This window comes from Ptychodera flava, chromosome 21 (genome assembly GCF_041260155.1).
Source record: "Ptychodera flava strain L36383 chromosome 21, AS_Pfla_20210202, whole genome shotgun sequence".
Classification (NCBI taxonomy): domain Eukaryota; kingdom Metazoa; phylum Hemichordata; class Enteropneusta; family Ptychoderidae; genus Ptychodera; species Ptychodera flava.
Window position 1 is genome coordinate 32,833,064 of NC_091948.1, and position 19,805 is coordinate 32,852,868.

General features: G+C 37.3%; 1 protein-coding gene across 3 annotated transcripts in view; it reads right to left on the minus strand.

The window, feature by feature from the left end:
- LOC139122056 (serine-rich adhesin for platelets-like) overlaps positions 1-19,805 on the minus strand; it is a 51,260-nt gene that overhangs the window by 7,218 nt on the left and 24,237 nt on the right. For 2 of the 3 annotated variants that reach the window (XM_070687433.1, XM_070687432.1), the window contains exon 2: positions 1,042-5,486. In XM_070687433.1, the coding sequence (XP_070543534.1) occupies positions 1,042-5,458 (4,417 nt within the window). In that variant the 5' untranslated portion in view covers positions 5,459-5,486. Of the gene's footprint in view, positions 1-1,041; positions 5,487-12,599; positions 12,729-19,805 lie in introns of those variants that run through there. The other variant, XM_070687434.1, reaches the window with a different exon arrangement.

A 19,805-nucleotide genomic window follows, 5' to 3' on the forward strand; every position in this document is an offset into this window, starting at 1 on the left:
TGCAAAGTTACCACTGGATTGTGATAGACAACTGATGTATCACTGTCCAATAAACCTGACCCTTACACAGACAGAATGTGGCTGGGGTCACTTTCGTGGACACTCAAAGTTCTAATGTACTTTTCTTGACAGCTACTTGTGCAGGCTAATTTTGAAGCCTATTAAGTCAATAAAATTACCACCACCTTGTTTTTGTGAAAATAGAAAGTATAATTTTTTCTGGATTGTAGAGAAGCCATTTTGAATTTGAATTGAAGTCATGGCCATTTTTAATCTTCATGTATATTTCATTTATACCGAGAAGTTGTTTCAATTCACAATGTATTGGCAGTAAAAGTTCTATGATATGATAAACGTTTCTTGTTGACAATGAAAATTGCAACAAAGCCATGTTGAATGTATCGTTTTCAAAAATAATTACTGACATGTAACTATAGCTGGTGCCTTCCCCTCAAAAATTAAAGAAGTTTGTTCACTGACTATGCACCACAATGCCATCACAGTATAAACACCATTTTTTTATACAATCTTTGAGACAATGTGATTTGAATACCGACAGTAATATTGGAACTTTAAATTATGTACAGACCATGAAAAATTGAAAGGAAATGAATGGCATTTCCCAGTTGATAAAGGCCAGGCAACATCTTATTTCTATCTTTGTTTCTAGCAATATTATAAACTGAGGTAGTAAGTACACACCATTTCATGTACATATGTAGTTATGATGATCTGAAGTGTGCTTTGCATGCTGTGAATTCCCTAGAACGATGTCAATACGCAAAGTGGAAATATTTAATGTGAATTGGCTCAATTGAGAATGTTTATGAAACATCCTCTCACTCTAGAAGCCATCACTTTTTCATGATTTTACTCCTCCTGCTGGTGATGGCAAGATAAAATATGGACTGTGCATATTCAAATATAATTTTTGAATTACATTGCAATAAAAGAATATCACTGAAACCAAAATGGAGTATTGATTTGACCGTTAAACACATCAATGAAAATTGAATGTAGAAGGTGGTATGTAATACTTACCTACAGAATGTGACTTTGATGAAATGTTTGAAACTGGGTTTCCATATTTTGCTATAACACTTGTGTTTGATTCTTGGATAGATGTTTCATCATTAGTTGATTCATTTCTCGACTCAAACTCTTCTTGATCATCCTCAAGCTTTCCCAAGTTATTATCTAGCATGTATCTTAACCTTGGCATATTCTCTTTGATGTGCTCTACATTTATCATATGTTTATCTTTTCCTGAAAATTCACTGATTTCGTCATTAACAGCGATATCCAAGGTAGACAACAGCCTTAGGAAACCCTTGTGTGTGCATTGTTTGGTAAAGAGTGCCTGGTGAATATCGATGCTACTGACAAACCGCTCACCAGACAATAGAGTTATTACAGGAAGTTTTTCCCAATCTGAATCCAACTGCGATGTTTCTGAACCTGGTGAGTCTGTTGGTCTGTCATCTGGAATGGATTCCTGTTCGTCATCAATGCTTGAATCTCCAGATTCATCCGTTTTGCTCCGTTTATTTGATTGACTCTCAGCACTATCAACAATTCCAACAACACGCTGTGTGGTTTTTCTCTTTCTTTTGTTAATCCTATCACTATCACTAACATGTGACTCTTTTACGTTTTGTTGCTTTTCAGTCAGTATCCTGGCAACGGAATCAATACTCCTTGTTGGAACATATACTTTGCGTTTCTTGGGTTTGCTGTTGCACTGGTTTTCCAACAGTTCACGTTTCACTTTAATGCCAAATAACTTTGGAATGGTGGCAGGTGTGTCTGATGTGTCATTTTGAGCATGTTCATTGTCCGTGATAGTTTTTCTTGAGTTTTCATTGCCATCAGAATCCTTGGAAGTTGCAATGGTGTTTTCAGTACTTGGGGGCTCCACTGTTTCTTCCAATTGCTTGCCTGTACTCATATCATTGTCTGTTTCAACATTAAATTCCTTGCTGGCAGGCACTGATGTGGTCTGGACAGTGGAGTCTACTGAAACAGCCATGTCTTTCACAGAATGGGATGTTGTAGTACATTCTTCTTGATCTCCATCATTCTCGGCACTAGATTCAGATCTTGGTACATTTGGAAGTTCCATTTCAGCACAGGAGGCAGCTTGTGACATGGATTTGCTTGCATGAGAGGTAGACTCTACTTCAGTCACCACTGAGGGCGCATTTTCCTCTGTGCGCAAAACTTGTTCACCACTTGCATCTTCTTTGTCATTTGTTTCGTGCACACCTTCAGTACTTGCTTCTGTTGATATTTGTTCATTGCTCTCTATAGGACTATTCACCACTGAGGGCGCACTTTCCTCTGAATACAAAACACTGATATTGCTTCTATGTCCTTTTTCAGGTTTATCAAAGTCACCTTCTATACTTGGTTCTGTTGATATTTGTTCATTGCTCTTTATAGGACTATTCACCACTGAGGGCGCACTTTCCTCTGCATGCACAATTCTTTTATTACTTGTATGTTCTTTTTCAGGTTTATCAAAGTCGCTTTCCATACTTGGTTCTGTTGATGTTTGTTCATTGCTCTGTATGGGACTATTTGCCACTGGGGGCACACTTTCCTCTGCATCCAGAACTGTTTTATTACTTGCATGTTCTTTTTCACGTTTATCATTGACACTTTCCACACTTCGTTCTCTTGATATTTGTTCACTGCTCTTGATAGGACTATCTGCCACTGGAGGCACACTTTCCTTCACATCCAAAACTTGTTCATCGATTTCATGTTCTTTTTCAGGTGTATTACAAACACCTACTGTATTCGGTTCTGTTGACATTTGTTCATTGCTCTCAATAGAGCTATTTGATGATGGGGCAGCATTACTTCGCACAGGTGAACTTGGATGAAAATGAGAGTCTTCACACAAAGTTGTACTGTGTCTCATAGTATCAGTTTGGTCCATCTCTTCAGGTACATTTAAGTTGTTTTCAATGTTTGGTTTTGCATTTTGAAGGCTGACCATCTGTGTTTCACTTTCATTTGATGAGCTGATAAGCTTGTTGGAAGCTTTTTCTCTTGAATTTTTCTTTGACCATTTTCCAAGAAAGTCACGCAGGTTCCGGAGGGCACTGTTCACAGTTTCTGGTTTCCTCTTCAATGATGTCAAACTGAAAGCATTGATCTTTTTTGTTTCCTTGCGTGAAATTTCAGGAGCATATTTCGAAACATCATATCCAACATCTTCACAATTTTCTGTGACATTTTCTGCATTATTTTGTGAGTTTTCTGACCTTCCCTTACTTAAAATGTTACTTTCTACAGTAGGTAGTCCTTTCTCAGCAACAGTTTGATTTTTCTCATTTTCATTTGTTGCCATGTCCTGGCTTATATCAGAAGTGGTTTTGGCAGTGTCATCCGTCTCCTCCATGTCAGCATTGGCATATTCCTGATTTCTCCTGACATCTTCCTGATTATCGCCTTTACACATTTCTACACTGATACTCTTGACAACTGGTGTTGTTGCACCTTGCTTCTTGGAAAAATCAAGAGGGTTATCAGTGTGCTCTTCTGAAATATCCTGGTTACATTTTCTTGGTTCAACATCCTGTACATGTCCTCTGTCCAGTGATTTGGTTTTACTTTCTCTTTGTGTGGTTAGAGTTTTTGCAACAGCATGGATTGCGTGAGGGCTATACCTTACAGCATCGTGAATTCCCTCTAATTTACTTTCACTTTTGCTGGGCAAGTCAGACAATGTTCTATCTTGTGTTTCTGACAAATCAACACCGGAGTCACATGAACTTTTTCTTGCATTGCTCTCATGTTTGTATGACTTGTCATTCAAATCTTGATATTTCACCGAGTCCAATTTGCTCCAATCCAGTTTGTTTATTGCAAAAGTCTTGGTGAATGGCACACCTTTGTCCTTCTGCTGATTCATGTTTTCTTTCTTTAAAACCTCATCAATTTTCGGCAGTACAACTCTTGCTACACACTTAACTTTCTTGGAATTTTTGATCACGTAATCCAAGCCTTTCAATGAATGTTTTTGTCCATGGTTTTGTATACTCCTAAACTTTGCATCTCCATTGGTAGGACCACATGAATCAGTCTGCGTGATATCTTGAATATTTTTCTTGGCTACATTTCCATGGCTGTGTGAAAGATTTGTTGAAGAGTTCTGCTGATACGATGCTGGAACCTTAACAGATTCTTCCTCTTGGTTTGAACCAACATGTGATGAAACTTGGGATTTTCCACAGTCTTTACTGATAATTTTCCCTGCACTTTCTTTTTCAGGACTTGTGTCTCCGTTTATGTCCTCAGTTTCATGTTCACATACAGATGTTTCCTTGGAGATACTAACACTCACTATATTATTTCTCAAATTTGAGGCATCCGATACCACAGAAGTAGTGCTCTGTGAGTTGCTTTGCGGCAATTGACAACTAGGGTGTGACATTCCAGTGTCAGTATTTACCGATTCATGCATTCTCTCATTGTTATCCGTAAGTGTCGCATGATTTCCATTCTGCACATTTCCTTCATCCAAAAGATTACTAACACTTCCAGGCATGGACTGTTCATCAGGCATGCATGTTTTTGTTTCTCCCTTTTTTTGATGAATTGAGTTGTCATCACTCTGAGATGACACAGTCTTTTCTTGAGCCGATGAAGTAGGACTTTGTGTATTTCCAGCTTGTTCATGCCTTGGCTGGCTATTAATATTATTGATAACATTCCGAACGTCTTCATTCAGACTTCCAACACTTTTAGCACTGTTTCTTTCAGGAAGATTATTTTCCTCACAAGGATCTGTTGTCCTTTGTTCCACTGACGAGACACAAGATTTTTCCTTGATTGATTTTTTCGTTTCGGTTAGGGATTTGCATGAAATTTTGTCCCTGCCCTGCTTAGTCGATGCACGTGACACAGCAGGTTTGCACACATTGACTGACTCCTGCCCTCTGTCGAGCGAATTGCAGTTTCCGTTTGGAAGATCTTTCTCTTGATTACTCTCAACCTCGTCATCATCGTCATCCAGAACAATCAGAACCGGTGCATCAGTTTTCCCATTTTTCCTTGAGCGAGTTTGTATCAGAGTGTTTCCATGGAGGTCTCTATCTCTTGAATGTTTGACTGCAACTTTGCATTTCTGAAGCATATTGTCATAGCGCAGTCTAAGGTATGTATAGTAGCGCTTGAGAGAGTTGATACTGACCAGAGTAGCATTCACTTTATACTCTCTCTGCTCTCCTTGCATTCGCCGAGTTCTGTTAAGCGCCTGTGCTTCAATCTCAGAGACATTCTTGGTCTTAACTCCCTTCTCAGTGAGAATATCGCTAATGAACTCGGGGGTTGCACACTCTGGGAATAACTTTGTTGTGACATCATCAAGGATGACGTGATGTTCTCCTCTTCGCGTGATGAATGGAAACTGAGCATTTTTGAAGACAAGCAGTCTGTACGAAGACATTGTTCTTCATTAGGATCCAAATATCAATCTGTAAAAAAGAAGACAAGACGTTACTGTTGTAGACTTATTTAAATTGAATGAACAAAAACATTTCAAATATTTGACCTAAGCCTTCATAATACTGTTTTACTGGAAAACTATTAAATATTCTAATTTTGATTTTCCTTGTTGATGCAACAGGTGTGACCTAGCAGCTAATAAAGCTCTGCTGTGATATTTAAGATCATCTAGATATAGGTGTGGGCTGCTTTATCAATTAAAGGAATACTAATGAACATGTGACATTTTTGAATATCAGAAGGAAATTTCTGAATAGATAAATTTTTTTAGACAGGAAAGAGTCTAACCGAAATATGCACTACATCATTGGCAGCTTAAAGACTGCAGACAGTGTACATCATTGGTGGCACACTTTGCCAGAATGCTAACATTTAACCACAGCTCACCTGTCCAGACAAACATTTTGTTTAATCAAAACTGGCAAAAATAGCCTAATAAACAGAAGTATGCAAATTTTATCATATAGACACCTTGCCTGGACATTAGCTACAGCGTGTGAGTGCAGGAGCTCAAAAGTGAAACAGTATAACATCTTAAAGAATAGAATGACCATAAATCTGGAAAAACGTCTAGGGGAAAAAGGAAAACGAATTGGCCATTTATAAGGCATGCCCTCATGAATCATGAATTTTTTAACAACACAGTAGTTAGTTAATTGTTTTAATTAGAGTTGTAATTATTCATAATTCATAAATAGTCCCCCAAATAGTCCCCCTGTAATTGTCATGGCATGGTTTTATGATACCAGCAATATTTCATGGGCTTGCTATAAATGCTGCTAATAGCATTTAACTATTCACTTTCTGAAACATTAATGCAGTAACTATTGTTGCTGATACATGGTAGAATTTATCACTTTTGAACGCAATCCGAGGGGAGAAAAAATCATCGTGTAAAACAGATATGGTTGGTTAATGCAGTCTACACAGTGAACTAATTCTGGTGAAATGTGCTTTGGAAACCATAGTAACAGACACACCTGTAGATTGAAGCACATATATACAGTGAGTCATATCATGCTGAAATCCTATGGGATCTCAAGGGCAGTATCCATTCAGAAAAAGTTAATCCTACAGTACAATGTTAATGAAAAAAATATACATAATTTGTCTTTTAGGGACAATACAAAACATTCAGCTACATAACTTTTAATATTTCATTTTTTTTTGTTCTACAAAACAAATTTGTTTCCTTTTTCTCTCCTCAATAGTACGTTGAGATACACAAGTGTATTATATTATTGATGACAAATTAATTCCATTCTGGTCCAGACTTTGTGTGTAACACTGGAAGTTACGCATATATAGACTGTGGTATGGCGTTAAACAATGAAATGGTCATTTCAACTGGGGAGCAGACCAAGCAATTGTATTTAAGAGTGTTTTTTTATGAAGCCAGGTAGTCAGAATGTATGTAAATACTGTGGCATACAAAGTTACCACTACAATTCATTATACACACTTTCATTAGCAGGTGTCATTCTTTGACTGTAAGTTAATATTTCTATCTGGAAATTTCAATTTAGATATGCCACATTGCCTTCTTCACCCTTTTGCTCTTTGACCTGTCTGAGGTCAACCTGTCTGAGGTCAAAGTGAATGAATCACTTTGTCAGTGAATGGCTGAATGAATCCTGTCATAAGTAAAGCACAGCATTTTACCATTGTTCAATCACTACACCAGATCTCAGTTTGCTTTCACAACTCAAAACATGTATAAACTTGTCTTGCACTAGGTACAAAAATTATTCTTACTAGTATGTTTGTTTCAAAAATTAAGACAGAAAATCAAAAATTGATCAGTCCATGTATGGACTGGACTGTAAATTCTAAACTGTTATGTTTGCATTCATCATAAAGAGACCAGTGAGTTTGATATCTTCACCATTTCAAATTCAAATGGGATTATTAGAGCCCAAAATAAACTGTAATTTGTAAATATAAACTTGACAAAGGGAAAACATTTGCCAGAACATAATTTGAAATGTTTTGTCATACAATACTGGTGTACAACAGTTCAAGTATTGTGAAAGCTGCTCCGTTTTGATTCCAGATATTAGAAAATTAAACTAGAAAATTAAACCTGAAAAATCCCTCCATTTACTGTTTTACCACCAAATTTTGGAAAACCTTATGCTTTTTCTACGGTAAAATTGGACCTTATTAGTAAAGGTGTACATGGCAGTGCAAGAATTACAATGCTCTAGCAATAGCCCACCTAGTCTTTGTTTTTGTATACACAGCTGTTCTTCTTATCTTTGACCTATCAAAAGCTGCACCACACTGTGGATGGACATAGGTCATGTAATCTGACCATAATAAAGCAATCGTCAAACGCTGACTGAATCATGTTATTGTTTACTACACCAATGAGTGACTGCCATTTCATTGCAAATGCCTTCTATTATTAACTTACACAGAATGACCATACCTGAATGAAACCTCATTAATATACATTGGCACAAACAGGGTCAAAGCAAGGCTTTGCCAGAAACAGAGCAGCATAAAATATTATATCAAAGTTCCTCCTCAACATTTTATTACAATTAAAGTATTGTGACTGACCTCTTTAATATTTTAAACCAAAGTCCCTGCCAGGTGGAAGGACTGTGTCTAAACTCACTGTTCTGTATCTGCTGACATGGTGGAACACGAAGAATAAACACAACTCATCAAAATGTCTATTAATTTATTTTAAACATAGGGCCAAAGTCCTGAAGCTACTATAGACATGGATACAAAATTAAGTATTTCCTGACCGTATGAAATTATGTCACTAAGGTCTCCTAGGGACTTGTAAACCAAATATTAAAGCTGTCTGATCAGTCGTTTTGAAAAAACAAGCGACTCAACAGTTGACAGAGTTTTGCTGTGTTATGTAGAGAATACCTTTTGTGACACATGTATTCATGAAGAAGGTGGATATCTTGATCAGTCCGGGTTATGTCCATAGAGAGGATATTACGATTGACCAATCAGCGAACCTGCCGCCGCAACGTCATGAATAATTAACAATGCAATCCTCGGCTCGCAGATTGTAATGAGTTCGGAACTTTCCGCCAGATTTCGCCCTTTATTTTTAGCACTAGGTAGTTTTAGATGTAGACGTTATGCACAATGTTCAGTACGGTCGAGATGGCGACTGACACTAGTGGTTATTACATCGAATATTACTTCTTTGGATGATTTTTCCTGGCCAGGTACCGCTCCTAGAAATCAGGATTGACCCTTGTAAATTTACAGCAAGTTATTTGTCGCCAAATATCGCCTTAATATTGGTCAAATTTAATTTAACCTTTCAATCTGTGCATGGAGAATATTTCAAGCTTTGCAACGATGGGTCAAACTGTTCTTGTCAATGATCGGAGCACGATAGAGCACGATTTTTCGATCACCATGCATTTCCCGGTACGATTGACCCTCGCTCCAGAAAAACGCGCGCAGAATCAATCGCCGAAAAGTTAACCAGAAGCTGGTAAAGAGTACGAAAAACGTCCAATAACTCTTTGTCGAACATGGTCTTGGGTAAAGAAACTCAGAAAACTATTCCTGAAGAAATCCTTACAATTTTTAACACGGTAGAACGTCGCAAATTGACTTGACACCACGGGTAGCCAACATTCTCACTCGATCGGTCATTGTGGATCTATCAGGTCAGATCGCGATCTCAGCATAACATTTCAAAGTGAACCTGCTTAACCTTTAACCCTTATTACATATACAGTATGTGATTGGTTCTTGCCTTAACCTCATTACATATACGGTACGCCATTGGCTTTTCCCAACTATCCTCTATATGGACATAACCCGGACTGTTGATAGCTCATTTCAGGATGGCCTGACCATTGTAAGTTCTGTTGAATAAGTTGAGACTGTACGTACTCAGAGAAAGCACACTGAAGAGACAAATGTTTGAAACTTAAGAAGTTCAAGGTCATCAAAAGCATTATAAGGAATCATGTAACACTTTCATTGCACTGTTTACTCAGATTGCATAATTGCTATAAATAGCACATGAGGAATCTTACAGCCCAGCTTTACCATAAAAACCCTATCACTTTGACCACTCTTTTAATTGACCACTCTATTTTTTTCCTCAAAAAGTAATTTTATTTTATCCTTACCAAGTCAACCATAAACGGAAATTAGAACTTTCTCTATCTCTATTTATTTGACCACCCTATCATGACAAACTATTATGAGCAATTTCTTTTAGATAACATACAGGGCACAATAAATGACAGTTCAGAATATGTCAAAGTTGGGATTCAGGAAAGTGGCCTTATTTTGGCTTTGATGATTTCCTATTATTTCAATTATTTAAAATCATATTAATTATTTTTTCTGGGTGAATTGATAGGGTTTATACAGTACAAGAATTACATACAATGTAAGTCAAATTTTGACCAAAAATGACAAAAAAATTCCTTAAAAATACAGATTTGCATATTTCATCACAATTTGAACAAATCTAAGTTGGGTTATCCTTAGGGACCTGTATACCAAATAACAAAGCTGTCTGACCAGCAGTTATGAAGAAGAAGATTTTTTACCAAAAACGCCTTTTTTGGCATTAATTTGCCTATTTTCAACAATATCAAAAAATTAAAAAAAACAGTTTCTCAAAATCATATTTTTAATCTACACCACAAATATCAAATCAGTAAGTACTGCGGTCTCAAGATATTTGAGAGGAACGGACGCCTCACAAACGGACATACATACATACATACATACATACATACATACATACAGACTGACGCGGACGCCGGACGGATACCCATCCCAATAGCTTCTATAGACTGTAGTCTATAGTATTTAATAATGCAATGTTAGAATAAATGTTAGTAATGTAAATGCACACCTTAATAGTGTGTAGTAGACTTTTAAATTACCATTGTGTAAAGTTGGCCAATTTCTGTTAGGGAACAGTCGGTTTTGAACGCCCGCTGTGTGGTACGCATTAGAAAAGTGGTTCTTTTCTAATGCGTAGCAGCAGCCACCATGTATTGGTTCACAAGTGACTGCGCCTTAGATGTATTGAATAGCTTTGACAGTGTTTTTAATTTACTTATAATAACAAAGGTGTGTGCAGAATAGCTGAAACAAAGAGCAAGTTAGAATGTAAAAGGAATGAGTCTCCCTCTATTTCCCAAGAGACAAAGGAATGTTTGTCGGGAAGTCACTTGTGCTCTGATTCCCGATTGTTGTTTGACTTAGCATTCCAAGGCAATGATACATTGATGATAGACACTTCCCAGATTGCATTCCTTTGGGGATTATATCAAGAAAACCATTTTGGTTTTGTTTATACCAGTATGTCAAGTTAAGAGCAGATTTTGACAGGATAAATTGCCCTTTCAAGGTCATCCCCATGAAAGTCAACACTGGTCTCATTATCAGCGTACTCATTTCAGCAGGTGCTCTGCAAACTCTGAAGACTGTCAGAGATGAGGTGGAAGTCAACCAGTTTAATAGATGCTAATCTACCATGGGTGTGGGGAAGCTTCAAAATGGCTTGAGATTCCATGCATTACTTTGATAGTCCAAACCACATTGGATAGAGGGACTGTGTCCAAACACAAACAAATCCCTTTCACACCATTACCCTGTACATAGGTCTCACCTATCTTCATAGCATTCATGAAGCCCTACCCATGCCAAGGAGTGGAAGTGCACCTGGAAGTTTGTAGTCCAGAACTTACATGTATCAGTACTTTATGGTTATTGGGGGTAGCATACCAAAAGTACAGAAAGATTCTGAACAAAGTTTGCATTCTCGTCAATCCCGCTAGTACACGCATTCTTGTCAATCCCGCTAGTACACGGCAAGAAACCAAAACATGTTTACTGTCTGAAAAACAAATATTTGAAAGTACAGTTCAGTAAAATATTTAGTTGCAAGAATATTGGTGTCACAATGCAAAATTTCAAGTTCAAATTTCTAAAACTGTGAAATTAAAACTGTTAATTTCGTTTCTAGTTTCTGCACAAAAATGAATCACTAAATTTGTCACACTCAGAACTGGGGTCAATGACATTGTTTCAAAAGTTAGGACAATCACCCTGGTTTGCATGACTAGGAAGCCTGTAAATGTTGACTTTGGCCTATGACCCTGAAGGATCTATGCTTTGGCAATATATGTGCCATAAATTATACTATGTGACAAAAGAGAAGCCAGTCAGTTCCAGCAACTAAACTGTTCAACCATTATTTCTGTATCTATTCATTTATTCCTCACTGATATCAATTTATTCAGTGTTTCATCACCATCCATTCACTCTTAAAAGCTAGTAATTTCAATGCGATAGATGCATTATCTGAGGAAATGGGGAATAACAGAAATCAAAACATGGGTGAACTGTCACCCCATATCACGCCAGGTCTATCACTTCCCTGTCTGCTGAGTCAGCAAAACTTTGCATGACCACTAATTAACAATTCTTTTATAAGTAGGGTTGAATGCAATAAATCTGATTTCAATATCTGGCAATTTCAGCAACATGACAGAAGATCTAATCATGTGTGGCAAGTGTGCAAACAGTGGGTACCAGTTAATTAAACATACAGAAATTAGGCCATTTGTTCCTGCAGTACACATAAATGATCTGAAAAAGAGAAAATTCACACTAAAGTGCTGTTCATTCAGTATACAAGGGGATACAACATACCCGGTACATGTGCATGTTACATAATGAAATTGGATAGGTGTTTCAGTGGGCACAGTTACATAGGCCAATAGTAGGTGACAGACTGGGTCACATGGGTAATTGTAGCCAATAGAAAGCCTGCAGTTTTGGAGGGAAAATGGTGATGGTTGTTTACCTACGATTGCCTGATTGCAATACGGCTGTAAATCTTTCTCCAAGGCCACAGGATATGGAAGCATGCCATAAACAAATGAAAGATATATTATGCCGTTGTTCCTACACATACATGTACCTAGAGCAGAAGACAATGCATTTATCAGCCTGGACACAAAACCTCAAATACAAACAGAATGGGAACCTATGGCTTATTAGTCCCTGACCCTAACCCTCTTTCTCTCTGACTAACCAGTGACTGATATATTAAATCATACCTGTATGATTTCTCTACACTTTGATGGCAGCAGCTGTTTTCTTCTGCAGTGATTAAAATTCCACAACAAGATTTCAATCTTTCACCAAAGTTCAGTGCAGTGATGGCACCGATACAAATTCTGGGAATGTGCATACAGGTGCATCCCTCTTTTGATGTACTATCAACAGCTGATGATGTCACAACTTCCCTCTTACTGATTCGTTCCACACACTAGACTTTCCAGCTGTATGCAGAGCAGATCCACACCTGATTGCTGACACCTTTGCTCTGCTTATATAATTGACAACTGTACACTTTTATTGTGCTCTAGTTGAGTCTACACTTCAGTAATTGTGTAAACCAATAGTCTACCAGATTTTATCATTCTTTTAATGGTCATAGATCTGCCAATCTGTGTTCATCAAGAAAATCATAGAATATACTTGAGTCATTCCCAGATCGATATATATCATTTCAGTACAGAAGTAAAATTGACATATATTCACAGATGACTGAGATATTTACAATTCTAGCAATGTTAACATGTAATCGCACAATGGCACAACTGACCAGTACCTTAGAACCCTTGCCATAGAGTAAATTTTACAGGTATGTGTGATGCGTTTCAATGCTACAAATTTGAATCCGAAAACAGAAATCATCATTTGGCTTGGTCGGTGGTTTTATATTCAGTTTTAAACACAGCAATCACTCTTGTAATTTCATTGCAATGTATGTGTTTGTGTTGATAATACACCTGATGCAATCTAGTATAGGATCTTTCTATGTGTTTTGGTAGCTGGAACTACCATTCGTAGTTTAGGACTACAGAAATGCAAACCAGATACCTGATAATTAAGATGCAATGTGTCTCTGGTGAAACTGACAACCTTCATGACTACATACAGGAGAAACTCCTTTGGCTAGCAGTTGTAGTAACAAAAAATTATCAGGAATTCTTCGGAACAAAATGACAAACTGATGGATGAAAGAAGAAAAAATATCATGTCTATCAACACGGTAGGTAGGGAACCATTTAAAGAACAACAAACCCTACAGATCCATGGTTTATGAAATAAGGAACTCCCATTAACCAATGTACCATATATTTACACAGTAACTACAATTATGAGATACTGCTTGGCAACAGAACTTTTGAATATCGACTCTACAGAGGGGTATTTTATGTAGATTATGCAAACAAAAATGTAGAAGTACAAATAGAGCACAACAAACTGAAGTATTATAACACAGTGACTGATAATGTACATGTAATTGGCATATTCATTTTCATACGTGCAACACAGTGAGGGCTTTGTCCCAGCTTGGTCATGTGCAAACGTAGTTTTGTAAAGTCAGACAACATGTTCGAGATGTCGTGTGTAGCTACATATAATTTCTTCAAAGTGTAAATGTGAAAAATTCTGTTTTGTTGCGTAGTGAGGGCGCTGTTCAGAATTGGGAAATGAATGACAGTAAGTTGAAGTATTAAGATTACATAGTGTTGCTAAGGTTGAGAAATATTGATAAAATAAATGATTTAGGAACCCTGATACACATTTCTGCCGTACTACATCTGATTTCATTGATACAAGGTGAACCCCAGTAACATTTGCCTGCTTTATACTGCCCTTACAAAAACACTGAATGTAGCAGACGCTATACGTTGCTGTATTTCATCCGATGGCAAGTATAATTTCTTCCATGTATGAACATGACAAATACTTATGCAGTGAGGGCGCTGTTCAGAATTGCATTCAGGTACTTGACATCTTACAAAGATTACTATGGCTAAAGTTACAAATGACAGTTGAAGGTCAAGGTTACACCTTGGTCTGATTTTTCAGTGGATGCAGTAAAATGTTTTACTTCCCTCATCAGGACAAATATAGCCATAGATTTTTTTTTCGATATTTCCGATTGGTTCAACTTTTATTGAAACTTTTATTGCAGTGTTCTGCTAAATGCTATGTTGACACAAGCTTTCATGCTGATAACAGGCATGCATATTACCTGTGATTTATTTAATAAATAAAATTTTATTGCAAAGAATGCTTCCATTTGAGCTGGATTGATATGCGCATACAAAGAATGAAATATGTGAGCAAACATCAATTTCAGCTGTGCTCTCCGTTTCTGTCAGAATATATCTGAATGAGTCAAGATCTGGAAAGATTTCTTTCATTTGAAAATGAAAAACTATGATAGACATTTACCAAATATTGAAATCCAAGTCAAGTCAGTGTGTGATTCACACACACATCGAGCTATATGAGAGTACCGGTATGGTTTTTGTGCATCTATCATTTTGCATTGTATATGTACATGTATGTAGATGCACCTTAGCTTACAAAACTACATTAACATATTCAAAATCTCGAACTGCAGAGATGGCACATTCACAACTTTAAAGAAAGAGAATCTGATGATCAATATTACAGTACCAGGTATAGATATGTAATTGTATCGCATCTGGTTTCATTTAAGACAATACGCTGGATGTGTAAAACTTTTTAAGTCCACACGACGGACTTTGTCAGGGCTTGGCTAAAATGAGTTCAGTCATTTTATGTGATGTTTACCCACTGCTGACTGTCAAAGAACATTGACCCAGTGACCTTGAAAGGGAACATAAAGCTTTTGTGTTCACATTGGCTGTATAATCGGGAGGGGCTTGCATTACAACAGCACTACATTAAAAGGGCACATTATATGGAGTGTGAAAACAAACAATTGAATCATTTAGTATTATCGGGATAAAAATGTCACATAACAACCTTTTCATCTCCACAGAAAAATCACGGTCCCTCCACAAAATATTTGGTGGAGGGACTGTGGAAAAATCTAGTGTCTGGTACCATACACAGCTAAAGTAAAAAGGGTTTAATGATTACAAAAGCCATTGTTAGTCACAAAAATACCATTAATTTAAGAAGAAAGAGAGTCTTCAGTCGTAAGTGAGAAAATGTTACAGTCTATAAGTGTAAATATGGCTCTCTACACTAAAAATGCAATGGAATGGTGTTTTGCAGCGTCAATCAATGAACTGAAGAGAAACTGCCGGCAGATGTAAATAATATTTACTTATAAGGTGGTATATTGTCCTTATTAGAAGCTATGACTTTATAGCAAAGGATATGAAATATTTGTTAAATATCCAGGGGCCTGGCAACCACATTATATCATTTCATGAAAGACATTGACATACACACACTTACACAAGCACTGCACTGTCCCTCTGCTAAGATTGAATGAAATTGGTTCATCCATGTATGAGATAGCACTAGTCAAAAATTTCATATGCTTGCCACTGAGCAGCCATATTAGATCAGATCATGAAACAAATTGGTATGCACATGAAGGTCATAGCTCACAGTTTTCATGCTAAGTTCAAATAATTCAACTCATGCATGTCTGACTCTGAGTAAGTTGCATGCAAAGATTTGTGACAAAACAGCTACCTAGTGGCCACATATTGCAAGGTATCGTGAAACCAATATAAGTCCATTGTGCTTGACCCAGTTTAATTATTAATAGGGCTAAATTGGTTGAGGCATCGACTTTTTACATGTGGTACAGACATGTTTACCAACAAAATATTGTTTCAAAGCATGCTTTCAAACTTTAAAACAATATTAAAGCTGTCTGACCAGCGGTTTTGAAAAAACAAGCGACTCAACAGTTGACAGAGCTCTGCTGCGTTATGTAGAGAATAACCTTTTGTGACACATGTATTGAAGAAGAAGGTGGATATCTTTGATAGCTCATTTCAGGATGGCCTCACCAAAAATGGGGGAAAAAATTCCGTAAAAATACAGATTTGCATATTTCATCACAATTTTAACAAATCTAAGTTTGGTTATCCCTAGGGACCTGTATACCAAATAACAAAGCTGTCTCACCAGCGGTTATGAAGAAGGAGATTTTTTACCAAAAACGCCTTTTTTGGTGCTAATTTGCATATTTTCAACAATATCAAAAAATAAATAAAAGTAGTTTCTCAAAATCATATATTTTATCCACACAACAAATATCAAATCAGTAAGTACTGCAGTTGTCAAGATATTTGAGTGGACGGACGCCTAACAAACGGACATACATACATACATACATACATACATATATACATACATACATACAGACTGACGGTGCACGCCGGACGGATACCCATCGCAATAGCTTTAATAGACTATATTAGTCTATAGTAGCTAATAAACGAGAATTAATTACATTCTAATTAAAGTAAACAAGACTTGCTTAAATCAAGATTTACGTCATAAAAAAACAGCATATATTACTGTGTTCCCACTAGCCAAACCAACGCCGCCGGTAACTAACGGTTTTGATTGGCAAACACTGTGGATTAACCCTTAATCTCTACTTATGTCCATACACGGAATTTCCTCCGGTGTTTGAGGAAAACACCGGTGTTTTGCGCCCTCTACGTTCAATATATGTCTATAGTACAGGTTGGATATAAACAACAATGGCGGATGTCCAGGACGCAACTGTAGCGGCGTGTCTCCTGTATTTTCACCTTCATATGCGATCCAGACGGATTCAACAGTTCAATCGTCGCCTCAGGAATGCATAAATGGACTCACAACGAGACCCAAACATTGATATTCTTGCCTCGCTATTCGATGAGCAAGATCACTAAAACCCATTAAAATAATTTTTCACAAACCAAACAAAGGAAAGAATCTACACTGCGACTGATGAGAAACCACACTCGGGTTTCGAAACGCTAGCGTCAAAGGGCCACTCTATCAACTTTGTAACACCATAGGTCCGGCTGCGTCTCGCCATAAGCTTTCCCCACACAAACAAAAGATTACCGTACACACTAATCCAAACTTCCCTACAAATATCCGAGGCGAAACAAACATTTTTATTAACACAAACAATCGGATAAGAATGTAGGAACACATTTTGAAACGAATCAAACACAAACTCGACACAAAAACATTTTGGATAGTTAGGTGGGCAGCCTCTTTCACACTTTATACATGGGAGCGAGAGATCTGTTGTCTTCCATGGTTCGTGTCGAGTCCAGCTATGCGTACTGTGCACTCGAGCTGATAGGTCAGAGGTAATGTTTTGGACAAAAGTCGTCGCGAGAGGGCGTTTACACCGTCGTTAACCGTTCTGACACACAATTTGCGTCGGCGCGCCGTTGCAGGTCTGACGAAATTCGACGCCGTAGATCGACGCCGTCGCAGCACCGTCGTTAACTGTTCTCACACGTGGTTTTCGTCGTTGTTTACCATAACAACGGCGTTCACAACGTTGTAAATGCTGTGTCGAAACAAGACCTTATGTATATAAAACGGCTAGTTCTGTCAGGTATAAAGAATCTTAAGCTCGTTATCTTATCAGTATTTCCATCCTATTAACAAAGCACATTTTAACTTTCAAATTAACATTGTAAGTACGTTCTGTTGAATAAGTTGAGACTGTAGGTACTCAGAGAAAGCACACTGAAGAGATAAATGTTTGAAACTTAAGAAGTTCAAGGTCATCAAAAGCATTATAAGGAATCATGTAACACTTTCATTGCACTGTTTACACAGATTGCATAATTGCTATAAATAGCACATGAGGAATCTTACAGCCCAGCTTTACCATAAAAACCCTATCACTTTGACCACTCTTTTAATTGACCACTCTATTTTTTTCCTCAAAGAGTAATTTTATTTTATCCTTACCAAGTCAACCATAAATGGAAATTAGAACTTTCTCTATCTCTATTTATTTGACCACCCTATCATGACAAACTATTATGAGCAATTTCTTTTAGATAACATACAGGGCACAATAAATGACGGTTCAGAATATGTCAAAGTTGGGATTCAGGAAAGTTGCCTTTACATGTTTTAATCCTCCAAGACGGTAAGCATTTCACTATGAACTGTCAAAAAAAGTTGAACTTTCTGATAATTCTACACTAAAATTATTTTGGCTTTGATGATTTCCCAATTAATTCAATTATTTACAATCATATTAATTATTTTTTTCTGGGTGAATTGTTAGGGTTTATACAGTACAAGAATTACATACAATGTAAGTCAAATTTTGACCAAAAATGACAAAAAAATTCCTTAAAAATACACCTTTGCATATTTCATCACAATTTGAACAAATCTAAGTTGGGTTATCCCTAGGGACCTGTATACCAAATAACAAAGCTGTCTGACCAGCGATTAGAAGAAGATTTTTTACCAAAAACGCCTTTTTTGGCATTAATTTGCCTATTTTCAACAATATCAAAAAATTAAAAAAAATAGTTTCTCAAAATCCTATTTTTCACAACAAATAGTCAAATCAGTAAGTACTGCGGTTCTCAAGATATTTGAGTGGACGGACGCCTCACAAACGGACATACATACATACATACATACATACATACAGACTGACGACGGACGCCGGACGGATACCAATCCCAATAGCTTCTATAGACTATAGTCTACAGTAGCTAATAAAACTATGAAAATTAACAACTACATATCAATAATACTTTATGTTCGTGGTTTTACGTTGCAATAATTTAGAAGATTATGGTGGATGCCATGCCTGATCTGATACATCGAGAGAAATGACGTTTATACCAGTACGGATTTTCAGTATTCCTTTGATTCAGACGTTCATAAATAAAATAAATGAACATGCCAAATTACCATGTCGGATTATGCCGTGATTCTGAAGTGCGCGTAAATCGGTCAACAAAAGCACACATAGACTCTCGCCAGTGCGCTTGTACTGCTTGGTCTCGCGTAGCTTTCGGTATTTATACAAGCTCGTGCCTTCGGCACTCGACCTTGCGCCTTCGGCGCTCGATCGCCTACGTTGGATTACTACCGCAAGTGACTCCGGATCCGGTCAAAAGAAGGCACGAGGACTGTCGACAGTCGAAAGCACACACTGTCTTCAACAATGATGTCAAAATCAATGCACAACTGTCGAAATTACCCAAAATAAGCAACAGAAAACTTAAAGTTATCGCTGTGTCGAAAGGACAGTACATCAACATAAAACGACGCTAGTTTGTTATGACATGGAGGTAGAAGGACAGAGCGAATTCCCTCGCTCTCACCCAGCTATTACTAACGGGCCGCGGTGGGATTGCCTCGCTAAAGCATGATTCGGATAACGAAGGAGCGTTTCGTGCCAAAAAAATACATGACAGCAACAAAAATACAATCACTGTGAACTTCATATTTACAAA